At 39.0% G+C, this 20,282-nt stretch overlaps 1 protein-coding gene across 9 annotated transcripts in view; it reads right to left on the bottom strand.

The window, feature by feature from the left end:
* Nucleotides 1–20,282, bottom strand: part of tenm4 (teneurin transmembrane protein 4) — a 147,149-nt gene that overhangs the window by 61,422 nt on the left and 65,445 nt on the right. For 3 of the 9 annotated variants that reach the window (XM_063494318.1, XM_063494319.1, XM_063494324.1), the window contains 8 exons: nt 18,217–18,291; nt 17,883–17,981; nt 16,743–16,978; nt 10,163–10,327; nt 6,793–7,007; nt 5,455–5,665; nt 2,026–2,127; nt 1,170–1,364 (listed from right to left, as the gene is read on the bottom strand). In XM_063494318.1, coding sequence (XP_063350388.1) covers nt 1,170–1,364; nt 2,026–2,127; nt 5,455–5,665; nt 6,793–7,007; nt 10,163–10,327; nt 16,743–16,978; nt 17,883–17,981; nt 18,217–18,291 — 1,298 coding nt within the window. The remainder of the gene's footprint in view (nt 1–1,169; nt 1,365–2,025; nt 2,128–5,454; nt 5,666–6,792; nt 7,008–10,162; nt 10,328–16,742; nt 16,979–17,882; nt 17,982–18,216; nt 18,292–20,282) is intronic. The other 6 variants (XM_063494320.1, XM_063494321.1, XM_063494325.1 and 3 more) reach the window with 3 other exon arrangements.

Below are 20,282 nucleotides of genomic sequence, written 5' to 3'. Positions count from 1 at the left end.
ATAAGAGCATGTTTCTTGCAAATGAAAGCCACCATAATGCATAATTCAAAGCTGAATAAACCAAAACCATTAACAGAATGTACAGGAATGGTAAGGAAAGCCTGGGGCAACAGCCAGACCTCTAGGCAAGACCAGATAGTCAACTCTAGTTTCTAGACAGTTTGAAGAGTTTGCATTTGCTTCCCATGCAGTGGCTTTTGTACACTGTCTCAGTGCACACCGTACAAGTTCAATTAGTCAGCAAATATCAAATTAATGCCTTCCCTTGACGTGCTAAATGAGTGTTCACTTTGAAAGGAACAAGAGTTGTGGGAGAGTATGATCACAATATTAACATTTTTTTTTCTACCAAACAATATTTACATGGTACACACAGATGGCAAACGGGCACCAAGCAGGAGCAATGTCTAGTCACTGTGAGCTGTAGGCCACGGCATGGCAGCTCCCCTTTACCATGACATAAATGGCTATAAAGGCTGTTATAGTAAGACAAACAGGATCTCTTGCCTCTTAGCAGATGGTTTGGGCACAAGGCACAAAGATCAGAGGCTAACTGACAAGAAACTCTCTCCTGGCAATTAATCATTGTGGCTGAAGGTCATATGGAAGAAAGGTAAAAATGTTAAAGGGCTCTCGTCCACATTCCCCTCCACTCCTTATGGCTAACGCTCCACCTAAAATAGAATGGGGGCCTATGGATGTCAGAAACCCCCATTTATCAAACTCCCAGGGTCCATTTTTCATCTTGAAATGAGAGCCTTCAAGAGCTGACAAACACAATGGCTCCTTCAATCTTATCTGGTCAAGCCTTATCCAGCAAAGGATGAATCTGAAGTTCCCAGAAGATTAACATCAGACTTTTTGTCAGAATTTCAGACAATAAATGGACTGTTTCCATTAACATAATGCCTTATAGCTATGATTTATACAGGAAAAGTCACCTAGGATGTGGATTATGAACTGTTATGGCTATAATGCTCTTCATAGAGGATGTCCTGTCTTTACTACTCAACAGACTGTAAGCCATACCAACTTAATAGCCATTCCCATTATGAGTATACTTTTTAAAATGTCAAGCACTAACAGGCTAAGATGGTGGTTACAGCAGCCACATTATGTAGGATTTTATTAGTTTAGGATACATAACCATGACATATTAAAACAATCACCTTCTTCACAGTTTTCCCCCTTGTAGCCAGGGTTGCAGATACAGGTCCCGACTATACAGATCCCGTGGTTGCTGCAAGTGATGTCAATGCACTGGTTGGTGGGAACGTCACACTCCGAGCCCTTCCAGCCGCTGTGACACATGCAGCGACCTTTTAGGTATTGACCATTCCCACTGCATAGCACTGGACAGGCAGCTTTGAAAAGAGCAGACAGCATACATCCATCTGAATGGACTTCTTCATGCACAAAGAATAGTGAGTGTTTGCTAAAGCCTCGCTCTGACAATGACCAAAATGTTAAAGGGTGTCCTGTCTGGTAAATATTATTTAGCACAAACTACTGTACCTTGGCATCTAGAGCAGATGTGCCATGTATTCTAACAAAAGCAGCCAACAAATATCTAACGTCTTAACAATGGCTGGTAAAAAAATAAGAACAAAAATTAGCTGAATTAAAGTGTCAAGCATGGTGCTGATCAACACATGGATAACAGATGGCAGTTCAGTATGTGTAAAGAGGTAACAAAAACAACCTACCATCATTCTAACACACTGCCTGAATTTGTTTTTATGTGGAGAAAAACTAATAGAGCCTTTCTTTAATAATTGAAAGAATGAGTGAATACTAGCCCTATAATCTAAAGCTTTTTATAGAGTTCTTTCATATGCAACCCAATACTCCAGTATGAGTACTGAACCATTTCGAGTATTACTGCCTAATTAAATAAAACAGGTCTTAAGTACAACTAAAGCAATTGTGGAGTAAAATTGTTTTGTTCGAGCCATGTAGAGAATATAAATTGGAAAATGCATCCGAATGATTAACAGAGGTAACATGAGTGAGATAGTGACTCACCTCGCCCACAGTCAGGTCCTTTGAATCCTAAAAAGCAGTGACATGTTCCAGCAATACAGTCACCGTTCCCAAAGCAGTTACTGGGACAGTCATCAATAGAGTCTGCAAGAGAGCAATCAAAAGATTTTCTGAGTAATGTGGTTTGAAAAACAATTTTCCTCCCACTCATTTTCTTTGGGTTGATTATTATCCCTTTGCTAATGACAGTCATAAGCATGGAGGATCCAATCCTGTCAACATTTCTTTTTCAATGCAAAACATTTTGAGTGTTACTAATGTTTCACACCAAATATGAGCTTTCACTAAAAGGGTACAAGTTCTAATTATTCAGGCTTCCACGAAAAGTTACAAAGGAATTAAAGTCTCTTAAGTACCAAATGTACTAGCTGCCTAATTAACTCTTTTATGGCACAGTGTCTGCAACTCTGGAACCTGCATTTATCTGCTGTGACTGGTAAATCTGATGGCATCGTGAGTTATTCTGTGATCTCAGTTTAACACTGCAAGTTTTTCTTATAAATTACAGTGTCATTTACATTTTGCATGCAGTGTTTGGACGTGGCCATTGCAATTAACTGTATGGCTTTAAACTGAGGCACTTTGATGCAAACAATCAGCAAAGCACGCGCACTCTTTCCAAGCTTTCCTCTAGCAATCCCTCTAACTAAATCAAATTAATTGGCAAAACAGTTATTTGTGCTACAGAACCATGTCCTGGCACTTGCTTTTATTAGAAATAAGACTGACCACTGATCTCTGCAGACAGCAGCAGGAATCTGAAGCACAATGCTCACTGAATTAAGCCTGAAATGGTGCTGAAAAATATTCAATCTTGTCCATTGCCTTCAGGCAGCAGAAACTCTGAGGCAAAACTTACAGAACAAAGAATCTCTTGTGCTCCACAAATGGCTAGAAATGTGAGCCATGGATTCAGCTTCCCTTTACTCTGGAGAGTCAATCATCACTGAGGATGCAATGCAAGACCGAGGAAAAAAAAAAGACAAAGAGAGGAGGGAGAAAGAGATACAGGCAGACCAGAGATACAGCAAAAAGGAGGAGGAGTAGGCAGCGAGCAGAGAAATGCTGCGGATATCTAATGTGCTGCAGGCTTGCCTTTGCCATTTTGGGTTAGTGAAGGGATGCAGGAGAAACTATCCTCTGGCATGGTTGAGGCAATCAGCACTTTGGTGGGGTTTTGATGGCTTCCAACAAGAACATCTAACTATAGCAGCAGGCTTGGACTTTTTGCTCAAAGCTACAGAGACCAGCAGTGTAGGTAGGGCAGTGATTGAAGGTTAGGGAAAAGGAATATAAGATGTCTACGAGCCAGCTATTAACAATTCCCACCCAGATTTACACTTACATTCCAGATTTGCACTTTATACAATAGATTCACATAGGTTACCATTACTTTTCAAAAAGAAAGGCTCTGAGATATTCAAATGCAATATCCTGACATTAGAATACCAGCATCAATAACAGAGGTTATCTTATCTGTATCAGAGATATTTGATAGGTGAGCAACATCGTGACTCATACACATTTAATTAAGTAATCATGAACTGGAGTGCTCCTGTTCTGAATGCTGCAGTTTAGTAGACTGCACATTGCCCATGTCTATTGGCTGATTCCTCTGAGAGCATGGAAAGGAGGCCCTGAATATCTCTTAGCCACACACTCAACATAGGCCAGCGCATAAATCATGGATTCAAGCAGAGCTTCATTGAAATTCATTACCCTTCATATCAGGGGAGCTAACTATTGTGTGGGTCTCCGGTCGGTGAGGACAGAGTAGTGCGCAGTAGGCAAGTTTAATCAGCGACTTGCCATGCTCTCTAAGGTTGCTCAATACCTTTGAACGATGGGTGGTTGTGTACAGAAAGAACTTCTGCTGGAGAGTTAAACGGGACATAGAGTAAGACAGTGGTGCTGGGTTTTTGCTTCCCTTTGCTTTGCCGTGCCTAGGCTGAAGCATTTCTGGCACCAGGCAGCAGGGACAAATGGCTTCATGCTCCAGAGGGTTGTGATACAAAACATTCAGTGGGACACATTTCACATTGCCATGGAGTCACAGCCAAGTAATGAGGAGCAACCCAGATTAAAGACACGGACGCTCCATCCCCCTAGATATATTATGGCATGGCTATGTGCACCAAGAAAACCTTTCATTTGCTGCACATAGAGAGTACACTGATGGCAAGGAAAAAGATCTATATATACATTTTTTCTACGTCCATTGTCAGAAACACAGAAATAATTTAACTTTTAGTGTCTTTTAAACAATGCTGCTGGTGTTTCTGAGTGTGTCTGTTCGATATTGTTCACATATATTTCTATACCTGGGCTGTTCTATTTGAAGGTCAACTCCATTTCTCCACGGCTCAATACAAGTGAGGCAGTTGGTAAGATTCAGTTTCTGCTGAAGGGCACTTAACCGGTGACCCATTTTAAAAAGGGCCCCTCTGCCTCCCTCTGAGCTCCTGTGAGCAGATCAGCTCCAATACGACTCAATAGAGACAGAGTTCTCGCTCCACCCCAGACTACCTTACCTAGTTATGTTTTCTCTTATGTAAACCACAGGAGGGCTTCATGCACACCCAGTCAAGAAGAAATAAGCACGAGTAAACATACTGCCCTGACTCCCCCTTTTTGTGTCATATCATATATTAAGTATTGAATTACAGCTGTTGCTGGCACAGCGGGAGGGCATAGCGCATCTCTTGCCTGTCTCCACTTGGTGTTGAGGACAGCTTCTCATCGATCTGCTGCCTGGCACAGCCCCTGTCACAGATGGACTCTGGCCCAGGAGCTTTTAATTAAAGAGCATGTGAGAACAGCTCCCAGCTGCCATCCCCGTGAAAGTCGACACCTTAGGCCCTCTCACACCTTGCTTGATACAGCAGTGCTAATCAAAGGCGCTTTAGGGAGAACAAAGAGGAGCGTACAAAATGAAGTCACCTCCACAAAGAAGGACGTATGTCTGAAACACAGCCGCGTGTCACACAGTTAGAGTCGGAGGAGGGAAACATCTTTTCTACAATGATATATGGAAAGTAGATGGAAATTGGAGCAAATCGTGATCAAAACTGGCACTAGCAGGAGGGTACAATCATACTTTGAATTGTATGCAAATGGTTCTGAGAAGCTGGACCCCTGATTCGCTTGGAAGACACTCAGGGTAATGAGGATATTATGATCTCTCAATGCCCTACTCAGGGGCATGGTGGGATAGCACTGATGTCCTGATTTTGTAATATTCAGCTTCACCTTGATTAACCTGCACTTTCCTTGGCTCTTAAACTCTCAGTGTTTCTGACTCATGGCCTACAAGCCTGTGCTGTTTGCGGTAGAGTCGCTCCTGGTTGGTATTATAGGGATTACGGATTGCTATTACAGGTTTTAGCAGCAGGTCATGCCCAGGGCACCCACCTATGGCAGTGGTGAGGAAGGAGACAGTTTCAGTTTCTTTTCCATCGTTGTAGATGGCCAAGTGCCAGATGCCTGAGTCCATATACTGGATAAAGCCTGTGTCATGTGTAGTGATGGGTACTAGGCTTCGCTGCATAGCCACAGGCCCCTCCAGACCATGGATGTCTTGAGCCAGGAGCCGCCGCCCATCCAAAAGCTCCACGAAGTCAAACTGCAGACAGAAACACAGAAAGTGAGAAAGACTGATGGATGGACCGCAGACACACCATTAGAGTGACACATGAGACTTGAGTGCTTTCAGCCCTCTTTATAGTGGAGCATCATTTGGTCTGCATGAATAACTCATCATTCTAGAGGAGCTTGAGTTAAGTCTTGGCACATCGTGGCTGGATGGGTTGAGATAATTTCAGAGTCCGCATATCTTATAAAAGCCTTGTTTGAAACTATTACAGTGGAAAAAAGGGAAGCTGGAGGAGTTAAAGTAAAGTTAGTGTTTACCAAATAACATCTGCACCGATTTGCTTCACATCAGCTTTGAGTCAATGAATACCAATGAGACGGCATTTCATTTTCATTTACATAAGGAAGGGAATCTTGACTCATCTGCCACTCTATGTGTAATCAGCCACATTACGAAAACTCCACTCTAGATGATTTTCTTTGAAGCATAAATAGAGGAAACAGGCAACTCTGTTGGCTGACTGAAAAATCAATATCACTGGACATTAGCGCAAACAAAATTCATGCTATAAACAATTTTGCTGAACTGCACTTGCATTTACAGAAGTAATCTCAACTGTGCGAAGCAAGTGGCAAAGTATGATTAATAACATGACATGTCTCATTCTCGGCTACATACAGACGGAAAATCTGCCTTTTTTCGCCCCTGTGTCCAATATTTTTGTGCGACTCTCAGATGGTATTGAACCTGAAGAAGTTTTCCATAAATCCTTTCTGCAACAAGAAAGCGATTTTTAATAGAATAGAGAAAACTCGGAATTGGTTTGCATTCATGACACGTTCCTACATGGCTAGATAGATTCTTTTAAACAATATCCCAATTTATATTCTGTGGCAGAAGAAGAATGGGAAAAGAAGAAGAATCCTTGTACAATGCAGGCATGATTGGAAATTGTTTCACAAAACATCACATTTACAATACACCATTGTCTTTTGCAAACAAAACACAACATTGAGTAACACGATTTGGCATCGCAAACATTTACACATGCTAAGTGCATCGACCATTTAGATTCTGCACTCACCTGTCTGCAAATTAATAAGTGCAGTAGAATACATTTACTGTAACAGCATCAGTGACATGTAAATATTGCCTACCTGTGTGTGTGATGGAGGAAGACCTCTCCTTCCATAGATCCCCACTAAGGCATCTTTACTTAGGGACACATTAAACTTTAGGTACATGGGATGATCAATGAAGACCTGGGATCTCCAGAAGATACCAGGAGGAATCTGCTGTGCGACCTTACGCCCCACGTCAATCTCTCCCATATCTATATAGCTGTCATCTGGGAACAAGCTGTCCAATTTGCCTGCATTGCACACAAAGTAAATCGGTCAAAGAGATCACACCATTAATCCACCATGTGGATGGCAGAGGGACTCAGTCTGCTGGAGCATGATAGTCTGACCATATCACAGATATTCAATCACGCCGCTGACAGCCAGTGAAAAAATATAATGAATGAACCCTCCGACCACTGCCAGCAATTTCAGTCACAATTCCACTAGAGGGGAGAGCACAAAAGTAAGAAAATATAGTCTTCAAACAAAAATCCAGTTACTTTTTGAATTGTCCTGTTTTGAGTCTTCTGATATGGCAAATAGAAAAAATATTTTTGTTAAAAAGAAATGATGATCATGATCACGATAAAATACATTTCAACAGCAGATAGCATTATTCATTTCAGTACAAAAAATTGTATCATAAACGGAGATAGTGTTTTTTGGTTTGGTGCCATCACCATGTTTCAAAAAATTGGGGACAAGTGCAACAAAACAAAAGTTGTGAAGCATAAAAACTCAATGCAAAGGACAAACTATTAAGGAAATAAAACAGGGGATTTCATGATCAGTTGTTCAATCGATTATTGAACAATTAGTAGAATCCAGAGAATACTATATATACATTATCAAATAATCAAACCATTATCAAATGTACTTGATATATATGTATTTGCGCTAAAGAGGAGGAGAAATATCTGGCTTATCATTAATGCTCAAACTCAACCGAAAAGCCAGCATCCATGATGATATGGAGGTGGATTAGTGCACAGATGAAACTTTAGCTAAGGCTCTATAAACGCTGAACAATAAATGCAGGTTTTGAAGCAACAAATACTCCCATCCAGACAATGACCTTTTCATGAAAGGTCTGGCTTATTTCACTTTATTAAAGAGTTTGGGTGCTAAAATATAAAGACGTCCTGAATTTGTAAGTAACTAAAAATCACTTATTAATGGAAAAAATATGTATTTCTTTGAAACTATAGTAAATGCTGTGCAATTAAGTGCAATTAAAAGACAAGGTAATGCCAGAAAGTTGCAAATATGTCCCTTTGTCCTGTGTTTTTGTTTTTATTATCAATCAGCCGCAATATTTGGTATTTTTCACTATGTCCTATTTTCTATTAAGCACTGAATTTCAGTGATAAGTTAGAGCATTCTGTCTTTATATTTTAATTCAACTTAATTTAATACATACATATATATATATATATATACATATATATATATATACGTGTATATATATATATATATATATATATATATATATATATATATATATATACATATACATATATACATATATACATATATATATATATAGATATATATATAAATAAAACACCAAATCCAACAACAGTTGCCTCAAGGTGCTTTATAGGCCCTACATCAGGGGTGCCCAATCCAGTCCTCGAGAGCTACTATCCTGCAGCTTTTAGATGCATCCCTACTCCAACACAGCTGAATCAAATGCTTTGATTACCTCTTCAGCATGCCATCAAGTTTGGCAAAGGCCTGATAACAAGCCATTCATTTGATTCAGGTGCAAGGATGCATCTAAAAGCTGCAAGACGGTAGCTCTCGAGGACTGGGATTGGGCACCCCTGCCCTACATGTTACACATAATCCCACCTTTACATTGTATTACATAAAAGAAAGTACATATGTTTGCAGGGGTATGGGACTGAAAATACTTGATAAAACAGAAATGCATCAGTACTTTGATAGTAAAAAGGAAAAGTAATAAAGTGAAAATTGTAATTATAGAAGAGAGGGATTTCTAATGCTACTACCCACTCAGGTATTAGCGCATCTACTGCTAAAAATTGTCCATATGCTCCATAATACAACTTATTGGACTCTGCGGAAAGGGCAACATCTGTTTGCACATGTAGATGAGCTAATTTCAGCTGTGGAGTCTACTAAAACAGGCATCCATACAAACTACCCCTAGGACACTTAGGGTTACACATGGCACACCAGATGGAAGTCTTCGCAAAAGTCAATCAGTGGCAGTCGGTTTTATCAGAGTATACAGGACACACTCTCCGTCTCCCAGATTTGGGTTTTACATAATGCTGCAACACACAGGCACATTCTCCACATGTTGGTGTGTGTGTGCGTATTTATGCAGCACATTAATAGAATAGAATAGAATTCAACTTTATTGTCATTGCACATGTCACAAGTACCAGGCAACGAAATGCAGTTGGTTGTACTCATCACGCTGTTTAAATAAATCATAACCGGGGACAAGTGATAATGGGCCTCATGGTTAAATAAATGCTATTTTCTTCTGCAAGATAAGCTACAGCATAGTGCTCTGATGGATACACGAGAACCAGAAAGAGAGAACGATATCAAATTTCGACATTGTACAAATCACCTTGATAAAACATTAGATAGCCCAGCATTGTTTCCAGCGATAGCAGAGCAAACTGAAACTTATTTAGAAAACTATAGTTATTGATTTCCTATCAGCAATTGGTGCTGTGCAGAGTCTGAGCTTTGTTATAGTCATGATGGCAAGCTAAACACACTTCTGCTGCCCAGTAAATGAAAAAGACAACTCCTGGATTCATTTATATGGTAATAGTCCTATCTTCTACCTATTGTGGTATGCCAGTGGCAAATCACATGGTTAAATCTGGGCCCATTTGTTCAGGAATGGAACAGAGCAAACTTTTTTGAGTTGAGCAGTTGGTACCGTTGGGTGAGCACATGCTTTCTTTGGCTGCCAGGAAAGGCAGCCCGAGCTAGGAGATGAAAGGCTCACATCCGTTCTGAAGGGGACAGAGTGGCTAATCCCCCTCCAGCCCCTGGATACTCAGTCCCTTAAGCTGCTCCATTTTCTCCCTCCAGGAACAAATAACACTTTCCCACTTACAACAACTTTCACAGGATTACAATGCAGATCTCTCCATGCCATGGAGACAAGTGAACAAAATGTGAAACTGGATGACAAAATAATAATAAACTCACAAGAGCTCTGAAATGTCATCTTTAAAACTTTGAGATTTGAAAAACTTGTTTCTTGCAAATTCACAAATGAATGTGCAAGAATTCATCATCAAAACAAGAAGAGCTACATTTAAGATTATTTACTTATAGCAAGTACCATTCAGAAAAAACATATGTGTTTTAAAATAAAATAAGTTATTCTGATAAAAACTGTACTTACTGTCATCTTTTCCTTTGCGGTCATGTATTTCCAAGCCTGTGCTGCCAAGTGGTGGCAAGCTCAGGTCTGTAGGAAAGGTTAGGCCACTTATATTGTCTTCTGACAGCTGGTACATCTGTCTCTGCATGGGTTGCAGGTGCCAGTTTAATCCAAAAAGGTGCATGGCTGAAATGTGAAATATAAGACAATTTCAGAATTTATTTATGCTAAGAACCATTTTAAAGTTGGATTATATCTAAGCTGAAAACGTATAACCTTAATGTTCTCACAGAACTATTATTATTTGCTTCTGTTTCATTTTGCTTAATATAATGAAGGTGTCAGCTGTAAGGTGGGAAGAGGAAGTACATAGAATAAGGAACAATAGACGGTTTAATGGTTAACAGGCTTTTTCGCAAAATGCTGAGTAGTAAAATCACAAGATGAATGCTATCTTGACCCCATGGGACAACATCTGTCTCACCACACCAACACTGGAGTACCATTTTTTCCAAGCACATTACCGTTACAGTCCCCTGCAAAACTAGGGGACGGTTAGGACAAAGAAAAAAACAAATCAGCAGGGAGACACCAGGGGTGTTTCAATGTGAACAGACTGAATGAAGCACACAGATATTTTACAAGGTCGACAAAAGAAATGTCCTTTGGAACAATGGCACTAAAGCGCAGGACAGACGGAGGAGGGGCCGACCATGACAGATCACCAATAAAAGAATGGACAAGGCAAGCTTAGCAAGGCAAAAGCCAATATTGAAGTAAACAGTCAGCAGAAAAGGCCAAGAAACTCGATATAGCTATTTTATTGTTTAGCTGGTTCTCTTAAGCTCCTCAAGGATATAATAATGCAATTAAATTATGAGGAGAGAAATTAACTGGCAATTTTACAGCACAACGCTGTTTTCTTCATTTCTGTTTCCCCTTTATAAGAGCACAGAGTCATGTCCATAAGCATTTCAGGATTATTCATACAAAACAGATAATATTTGACATTACATTAAAGTTAAGTTATAAATAAATTCTTTATGTATAACTTAACTTTTTTAAGAGGAGGCTTTCCACAGTCTTTAATCATTTCTAGGCAGACATCTAGGTCTAGGCAAAGTGCCAATTAACACAAAGTCAAACTGATTTCTTGTAATCTTTTTGCTGGGGAGAAATTTGATAGTCATTTTATAAGATTACGGCAAGAACTAAGAATAACAATGACTGTGACAGAAATTTGTTTGTCAATTTACTGCATTTACTCGAAAAATAATCAAAATGAGAATAACGAGACTAATGTTTGCACTAGTCTGGATTTCGCTTACAACTAACTTTATGTACCCATTTTCTTAACTGCCTGAGTACATTAGTGTTACCAGGGGGATGGAGCCTATCCCATCTGGCATAGGTCAAGAGATGTTGGTACTCCCTGGGCAGGTGACCACTCCGTCACAGCGAGACAGACAACCAAACAGACAAACATGTCTTTGGACTGTGGGAGGAAACCCACGCTAGCACAGAGACTGGGAAGTTTGGACCAAGAATCAACCTGCTATCAGATAAAAGTGGTTACCACTGGTTACCATTATATACACTGAATTATTATTATTATTATTATCATTATTATTATTATTATTATTATTATTATTATTATTATTATTATTATTAATAATAATAATGATAATAATAATAAAGCGGGAGAATACATTATTTGAAAAGGGTCCTCTACAACTATACAGTTCGAGCATTAGCTCCTTAGGCCACGGTCAGAAACCCTCCGAAAACAAAGGACTAGAAGATGACTGTGTCTTCATCAGAGTAAAAACAAAAGGGTTTTAGACACAAATCCCCCGGTTTGCATTATTAAGCAACTGGCATTATATTAAATCTACAACTGTATGCGCATGATGTATTTAAGAGTCCTTAATAATTTCATTCGGCACACTTGTTAAACAGTCCCAAATGCTCACTAAAATATTTGGATGGATTTGTGAATAAAGACAACAAGCAATGGAGTGGTTATCAGGGAAACCACAATGCAAACATTCCCTAACATGATAAAAGTTCATCTTCAATACCAGCATCTGTTCTGTGCATGCCCAGTGCTAGTGGAAGTGACTGTGTCCGTGGAAGGCAACCATAGAAGAGACAGATGGCTTTATTTGCCATTTTGTAAGTTCCAGAATGACATTCCTTTTGATTTGTAGCTCAACACTGACTGGCAAAATGGAAAGAGTCAGTGCACGTTGCTGAACAATCACAAAGTCACCAGGCACAATGTCGTTCCAAGTGTCCTAGTAATCACGTCTTTGTGAGCCCCGTTCTTCATCCCATCTGTCCCTGAGGCCCCTAATGGAAAATGGTTAAAGAGCCTCTCTCTCCCATCCTTAAAGATTTACTTCAGCGCCTTCGTGGTATCTATGATATGCAGAGCACTGGACCTGAGCCAGAGGAGAGGCCTCCTAATTTTGTTTTGCTTGCCTTTCAAACTTTGCAAACACTGTGCAATGATAGTAATATGGCTGCTGCAACTGCCTGCAAACTGAAGACAGGTAGTAGGAATAACAAGGTACTTCTAACATGATAGCCACTGGCACTGACACGCTGTGTCTACATTCCAATGATGCCGCTGACCTGTCATGAGTATTGTGCTTTATAGGACTGTCCATTTTGTCCTGAGCACATGTTGTGCCCTCCTTTCACTTATCACTTATCAGGAAGTTGAGTCACGCCATGTGCCAATTAGGAGGCAGAGGTACTGTAGTAGAAGACTTCTCAGCCAATCTGAGGAAGTCAAACCGTATTGCTATCTGTGATTTGCCACAGAAATAAACTTTTCAGTCCTCTGATCATAGCACTTTCCAATTAGCGCACAGTTCAAAGGATGCTATATTGAGAAGAACTCCTTTTTCATACAAATCATAAAATGCTGTGTATCATGTGGTGTTTCAAAGAAGCGCGCTGTAGTGTGCAATCTCAGATACCCTGGACTGAAAAATGTTTCAGACATCTGGCCAATCAATCTTTATGTGTTCAGGAGCAGCCTTTGGTGATTCATGTCTTACCTAAACATATTTACACCTTTCTATGGTCTTTGAGCAAGATCATGTTGGCTGCTGGGGAACATTTTAATTACAAAACATGCAACTTTTAGGTGTAACGCCGAAGCAAATAAATAAAACAAAGCCTAGAAGCCACTTCAGAGTGTTAAATCAACTATACATGCCTCACCTCTTAAAGGAATATACCAAATATATCTTCCCATTTTGGCATTATTTAATATTGAACCCTGATGTATCACTGCTTTAAGATTTTTACTCTGGTCACGCTCTCCATGCTTTATTGTCAGTGCATCATAATCTTCATACTAATGTATTAAGGAGACTCATCTTTCATCTATGTCGTGATACTGAAGTAAGTAAGTAAGTAAGTAAAGTTTATTTATATAGCACCTTTCACAGACATATGTCACAAAGTGCTTTACAAGGTAAAAACATAATACAGTCATAAAATACACCATAAAACTAATTTAAAAAAAAGAAATAAATAAAAAGAAACTAACAAAACATGAAAAATGTAATCGTTTCATACCTACAGCACAATGTGCTACAATGCTTATGTTTTCAGTGAATGGAAAAATGATCACATACATTTATGACTAAATAGCAATTTCAGTGTTGCTTAGTTCAGTGCAGATTTTTACAGAAAAAATATTAATGCCAGCTCGGATGGAAAAAAAGACATCACATCAAAGCATCCATCCAATCTGAGTGCCTGATGGAAAGAAGAAATTACCAAAAAGCTAAGACCTTGAGCTAAAACCTGCAAAAATTCATACTGATGCTTTTTTCTGATGTTCTGTATAAATCATGTTTAAGTGGTAAAATGAATACTTCCAGTTGTTGCTCTTTGAATTTAAACACAATCTGTCTGTTTCTCTATACCTGTGTTCTAACTAATGTTTGTTAATATACCAAAAAAGCACATATTATGTAGTTGTATATGCAATGACTAATTGATACTGCATAGGACAAAGAAAAAAACAATAGTATATTCAAATATTACTGTAGCACAGGTGTTCATCATTACACATAAATATAGGACTTTGAATCTATATTGTGTATTCTAGGATTAAATCAAAAAGGGGTTTCAACGCAGGGAAAAAATATTTTTTGGCTGTGGAAAATAATTCACTATAAAAGTAATTGATTGCTAGGATATTGCGAGGTATACAAACAGGTATGACCAGGGCTACAGAGCCTTTTACTGGGTTGGATGACCGTAAAGTCAAAAAAATAGATGGGGCCCAGCCTAATTGTCCTTGGTTAGATACCCAGGGTGAATGGAAGGGAACACAAGAGGATACTGATGACCTTAAAATGGGAAATATATAAAAATGTGCTAATGAGAAAGCAACCACTGAGACAATATGGTGGCACCTTAAACTCCCAACCTTTTTGCACTTCAAAATGTTCCAATTTACACAGCTGTGGAAAAATAAAACTGTGCTACGTGTCAAAACATCTGTCACAAGGCATAACTGGGTTCATTAGACATCTCACCCAGAGTTCCCAATTACAGACCTCAATAATTAATTGCACTTGGAATTAAATGTATTTTCTCATCAAGCTTTTAATTAAATATGGCCCACGTTCTTGATTTGAAATTCTGATCTTAGGGTGAGGCTTGGTCTCCAACATGTTTACTTGTGGTGCATTGAGAGATGGCCTGAGCTTTGCAGGCTATAATTACAGAGTCTGATTAAGCACCATCAGACTGATGGGGATCTTTGGCTTTTGGCCAGGTCACAAGCAGAAGATACAAATTGTATCTCTACTTTAACAGCCAAATTACACCGGTGATGCCAAAAGAAAACCAAACTAAAATTGGTCATATTAAATTGCCTACCAATTTAAAACAAGTAGATGTAGATAATATGAGCAGCAATCAGTTTGTGTTTTTTTTTTTTAACACCAGCACAGTTCAATTTAAATGGCTCTGGTAACAAAAATAATAATCACATTTTAGTTTGTGTGTTCTTAAAGAGAAGAATTAATGACAGCTTTTGTGGTTGTTACTTCCTAATGCGTATCTACAACAAATAACCTTCATAAAATGTATCTCCCTTGTGACACCAAGCAGAACAATCAAGATTTTTTTCATCAACTTCATGCAAATGAACAGCGTTCTCGCCATCCTTCACAATGAATTATTCCTTTTTCTATTTAAGACTTAAATTCAACAGTGTAGCCATCTGTATATTAAGCAGAAATTCACAGTAAACCAGATGTACATAATATGGTAAAAATAAATTAAACGGAAATGTGTATCAACTCCTTTTTTTATTTGTGGGTTACAGTGATCTTTCATTACTTAATTACAAAAGCTGTTGCTTGTTTTTCATTCCAATCAGCAGACTGTTTTAAATATCTGCTAATCGAGGCAACAACAATATTTAAATTCACAATTCAGACAAACCTTTTTGAGAAATTTTAAATGACTTCTCACTGTAATACAGAACCTCTGACACTTTGTTCCAAACATGATCTTTTCTCCTTACTCCGGTCTTGTTCATGAACCCCAAACGTAGCCTAGTTTATAGTAATAACTCAGTCAACCTGTAGCTTACTTAATTTAGACTGAACTCCAAATATGTTGTTAGTGACCTTGAATGTACCAAAGGTCTGCCACTGGCATTTAATTTATCCACAGTTTTACCAATCCTTCTTCTATCTAAGAACAAAGACATTAGCTTTATACTTTATTGTTAGCTAATTATGGCTTTGTTTAACCTGTTTTTAAGTTCTAAAAACATTTGCTCTCCTCTAGAAATTCTTCATATGTCAAGATGTGGTCAATTAAATTGGTGGGAATAATTGTTTTAAACACCAGGAAGTTGCTTTGTGACAGTCTGAAGCTGAACCGAGATTGCTTGATTGATACGGAGATTGCTTACAGGAACCCCCCACATATACTTTAATGTTTTATCTTTTCATTTCTGTGTCTTTATCAGACACTTTTTGTGATTATTTGCAACCAAAATGCTGTGTAAACACTTCTAGTGTATATAGATCACAGAAATGAAAACAGTATGACCGGATATGAATATCAATGCCTTAGGGGAGGACAGCAGTCAAAATGAGCAGAAATGATTTAATAGCAAAACTTATCTGATAGTCCTTACCCAGCTGGGACCTGAGAATGCTGTTTAGGGAATCTTAAATGAAATAAGATGAATATTCTAAATGTGCAGCCCTCTCTCGTGTGATGGCTGATGTCGTATTAATTTATTTCACATCCTGGCTATTCACAAGAGCAAGACACTGGATTGCCTGTCTGCAGATTCAGTCAGCCCAATCTATGAATGATAATGTTTCTTCAGACGAGTTGTGTGGGCAAAGAGTCAATCTGTGAGTCCCTATATAACCATGCTTATATAAGGTGCAGAGGACAGATTCATCACTATTGAAATGGATGGCAGAAGGAAATGATAAAGTATGTATTCATCCTATGTCTGCATTCAAGTGAGGGGCGGGGCTTGGAGGTGATCGACAGAGGTATATGTCTTGGTGTATGTAGAGTGTCAGAGGTGACTCACCGATGAAGTAGGCTAACAGGAACAGCAGTGTTACTGAGATGAGGATGGCACTGAGAGCAGCACATTTCCAGTTGCAGTGCTTATAGGGTTTCTTCAGGCTGAAGGCAGGTCGAGAGAAGGTGTTTCGAGGCAAAGGTCGTGGAGGAGGCGAGTAAACTGTGCTGGAGGTCAAAGGGTATCCTGGTGAAGTTGTGCAATACATTGGCGATGTTCCACCTGGTTTGAATAGGAAGTGCCTGGGAAAATACATTTGCTTGTTAGTTCTAACAGAAACACTAGGTGCTCATTACCATAACGTTGCAGGTTATTGTCTATCCAGGTACAGCCCTTTCCAGTGGTAAGTAATACCAAGCACATTCAGTAGTGTTACCATAGTCATGCTAGATTAGTGAGAAAACTAAGGCATATCGGGTTGAAACAGCTGAAACTGTGAATCTATATTAAATCTCTTTCAGAGGACGAGTGACCACAGCTGGCTCTTGTTTATATATTCCATCCGTTGCGAGAGGAGTAATTCCCCGTAACCATGTGTCAAGGCTACGTAGAGGAGAGATACATTATATAAGGTTTCAGCATGGAGTTGAGCAGATTTATTCGCCCTTGAAGAACATGGCTGGCTATCTCAGAAAACGTGTACAGCTACATGTCCAAGTGCCGAATGATCAGCCCATCAGAGAGCCAGTGGCAGCGGCACTGTTGTCAAGGCCATTTTACTGACAAGCATACAAGAAGCTCTCGAGCAACAGTGACATGAGCGTGATTGAATGTCATATTACAATGTATGATGTGGAAAGTCACCGAGACTATATTTTATTTATACATATCAGGACAAATCTCTCACATGTCCTATTCAAGCAACAGGAGACAGCATGGGCAACTGTGTTCCACACAGCGGTCGTGTTTACCATTATTCAAAAGCAATACAATCAAACAATGTTACTCGATGCAAATTGTTAGTTGTATTAAACAGGGAAGGGACAAATACAGCAAGGATTGTAACACTGCAGGAGATGTACACAGATGATTGACAGTGTTTCAAAACAGAGGATGCTCGATGGAAAATAGTGCAGGCATCTATTGTTTTCATGGCAAAGCAGATCCTGACAGTAGTCTGAGCCAGATAGCAAACATGCAACATACCCGTCGTTGTACGAGGCATCGTGGCGTGCTGATGCCAGAATGTCCATCTCAATGAGGTTGTCCTGTAAAGTCTCTAGGAATGTCTGCTTTGCTATGTTTCTACACACAGGTGGAAAGATGGATATGAAGCTAGTGTGAGACATGCGTGCAAGAAATACAGAAAGGCCAATACAACTTGTGATCACCAAGCAACATCAACAACTGACAAATGGAGCTCAAGATGGACAGTATGGGACAAAAAAAACAACCAAGGCCCTTATGGAACTACTTCTACAAAGGTGTGACACAAATAACATCTACCTGTCTTATGCCCCTCATTTGGACACTGCCATACCTTGTTTTGTACGAGCCCTGCCCTTCTCTGCAAGCGTCTTGCTCTTCTCTGATAAACATTAGAGTATTCTGGCTCCTTTAAGGTTGTGATTGGAAGAAAACAATGCATCACTTACAAATAAGAACCTTAAAGTCTATTACACACAAATACTACTTTAAGTCTAATGAAAATCATCACTGAGGTTTCATAGCCTTTATACTGATTAGTATCCTTAACTGCTACTTTTTTCCCCCATTTAATGGTTGCTACATGTCTTAAAACACATTTTCAGTAAGAATTTCTAGAGTCTCATGTCTCACTGCCCCCCCCCCCCAAATGAGAGCTCTGTTCCATAAGGAAATACAGCAGCAATGCAATGGAGAAATGAACTGTCCACATGCAATGGGCAGGCTGAACACGTTGCATGGTACAAGAGAAAAGCTTTGTTTTTGATCCCAGTCTCCTCTGCGGCCAGCAGTAAAATCTGTTCATAGTCTTTCAAGCTTGTGTTCTAGGGAAGAATGCTACTTTTAACGAAGAAAGAAATACTTGGCAGAAACTTGGCAGAAAAAAAATGGTGAAGCTGGACAGGGCCAACCAACTGCTGGCATTTTTCCAGTGCTAAAGCACGGCAGAAATATACCAGTGCTGAATTTATCAGTGCAATTAAATTTCCCAAAAGTGACAAGAGAGGGCCATTTTAATACTATTAACTTAGTAAAAGTGACATTTAATATTGCAGGGTCCATGCGGATATTGCTAATGGTTTCAGTTTCCTTATTGGAACTTTGCTAGGTGTCATTTTTTTCCTTCAATGCAATAGGTTATACAGACTCGATTCTGTATGTGATTTCAGCGGCACTCTAGCCTCTCCTCACCATCTGTTTTCTGTTCCACAGGGAATACCTGCACGGGATTAACTGGAGCTGGATGATGTGTAATCATTCATTATACAACTAACTGTCCTTCTACCAGCTGAAATTGATTCTCATTTTCCTGTTGACTGAAGCGTCTCACAAAAACTGAAGGAAGAGACAATAAGTCTGTTCAAGACCGGTTTCTTAGCCACGCCAAATTAGCTATTAGCTATTTTCCTGTCAACAGCTATTTCATTTATGGCAATGTATTTTATCACACAGACCAGTGGTTTTTAATAAGTTCTGAATATATTAAAAATATTGGCAACATTTAAACTGAGGACGCTGTTATATAACATTTTCAAAAAACAGAAGAAATAAACCACAATATTCAAACCTTAACTTTTGTACATAAAGCTATGCAGCAGCTAAGAACAAATGGCTACTGTTACCTCTTCACACTTTCTGAGCTGAGTTTTTCAGCTCAGCATTCAGAAAAATGTTCAGAGAAAGAGATTGAAAGATTTGACATATAAATGGAGGAAAGAAATTCTGTCCTCTCTCAGCTCATCATAGTTTACTGACAGAATCTGAGCTGACCAACTAAATTATAATAAGCCTGAACAGTACTTGTCTAACAGCTTGACAAGATCGATATCAATCATTATTCAGTGACACCTTCACTAGGGTACTACCTGTTCCAAACAGTATATATATATATATATATATATATATATATATATATATATATATATATATATATATATATATATATGGAGAAACCACCTGTCATTGGCCAGAACTGTGGGTTTTTCTTTTTACTATTAGCAGACTAAATTGATATCTTGGAAGGTTGAGAAAATTCCGCCTCAGTATTCCTAATTTCATACCGCCTTGCAATAAGACCATCCAAAGAAACACCAGATATTCCCTTGGTTACAATAACACTTGACAGATCTACTTCACACAAGGGCCTCCTATTGAGAAATGTACTAGAGAAATGAATGCTGATTAATATGAAATAAATAAAACTCAGGGCTGAAGTGGAGGAGCTACGAAGCCTGCTCACGGGAGCCTGAATATAATTTGGTATTATCCAACATGATTGTAATTACTCTGCTGTTTAAACTCAATAGCTTCCCCTGTTAGGACTCCTAGTATTAGGCGAACACCAAAAGCACCACTTTTCTCTTGTTTGCCACAAAATCATGTTCATCACAAATATAGGCC

This window comes from Pelmatolapia mariae, linkage group LG14 (assembly GCF_036321145.2).
Source record: "Pelmatolapia mariae isolate MD_Pm_ZW linkage group LG14, Pm_UMD_F_2, whole genome shotgun sequence".
NCBI lineage: Eukaryota > Metazoa > Chordata > Actinopteri > Cichliformes > Cichlidae > Pelmatolapia > Pelmatolapia mariae.
This window is presented reverse-complemented; position numbering and strand designations above follow the sequence as displayed.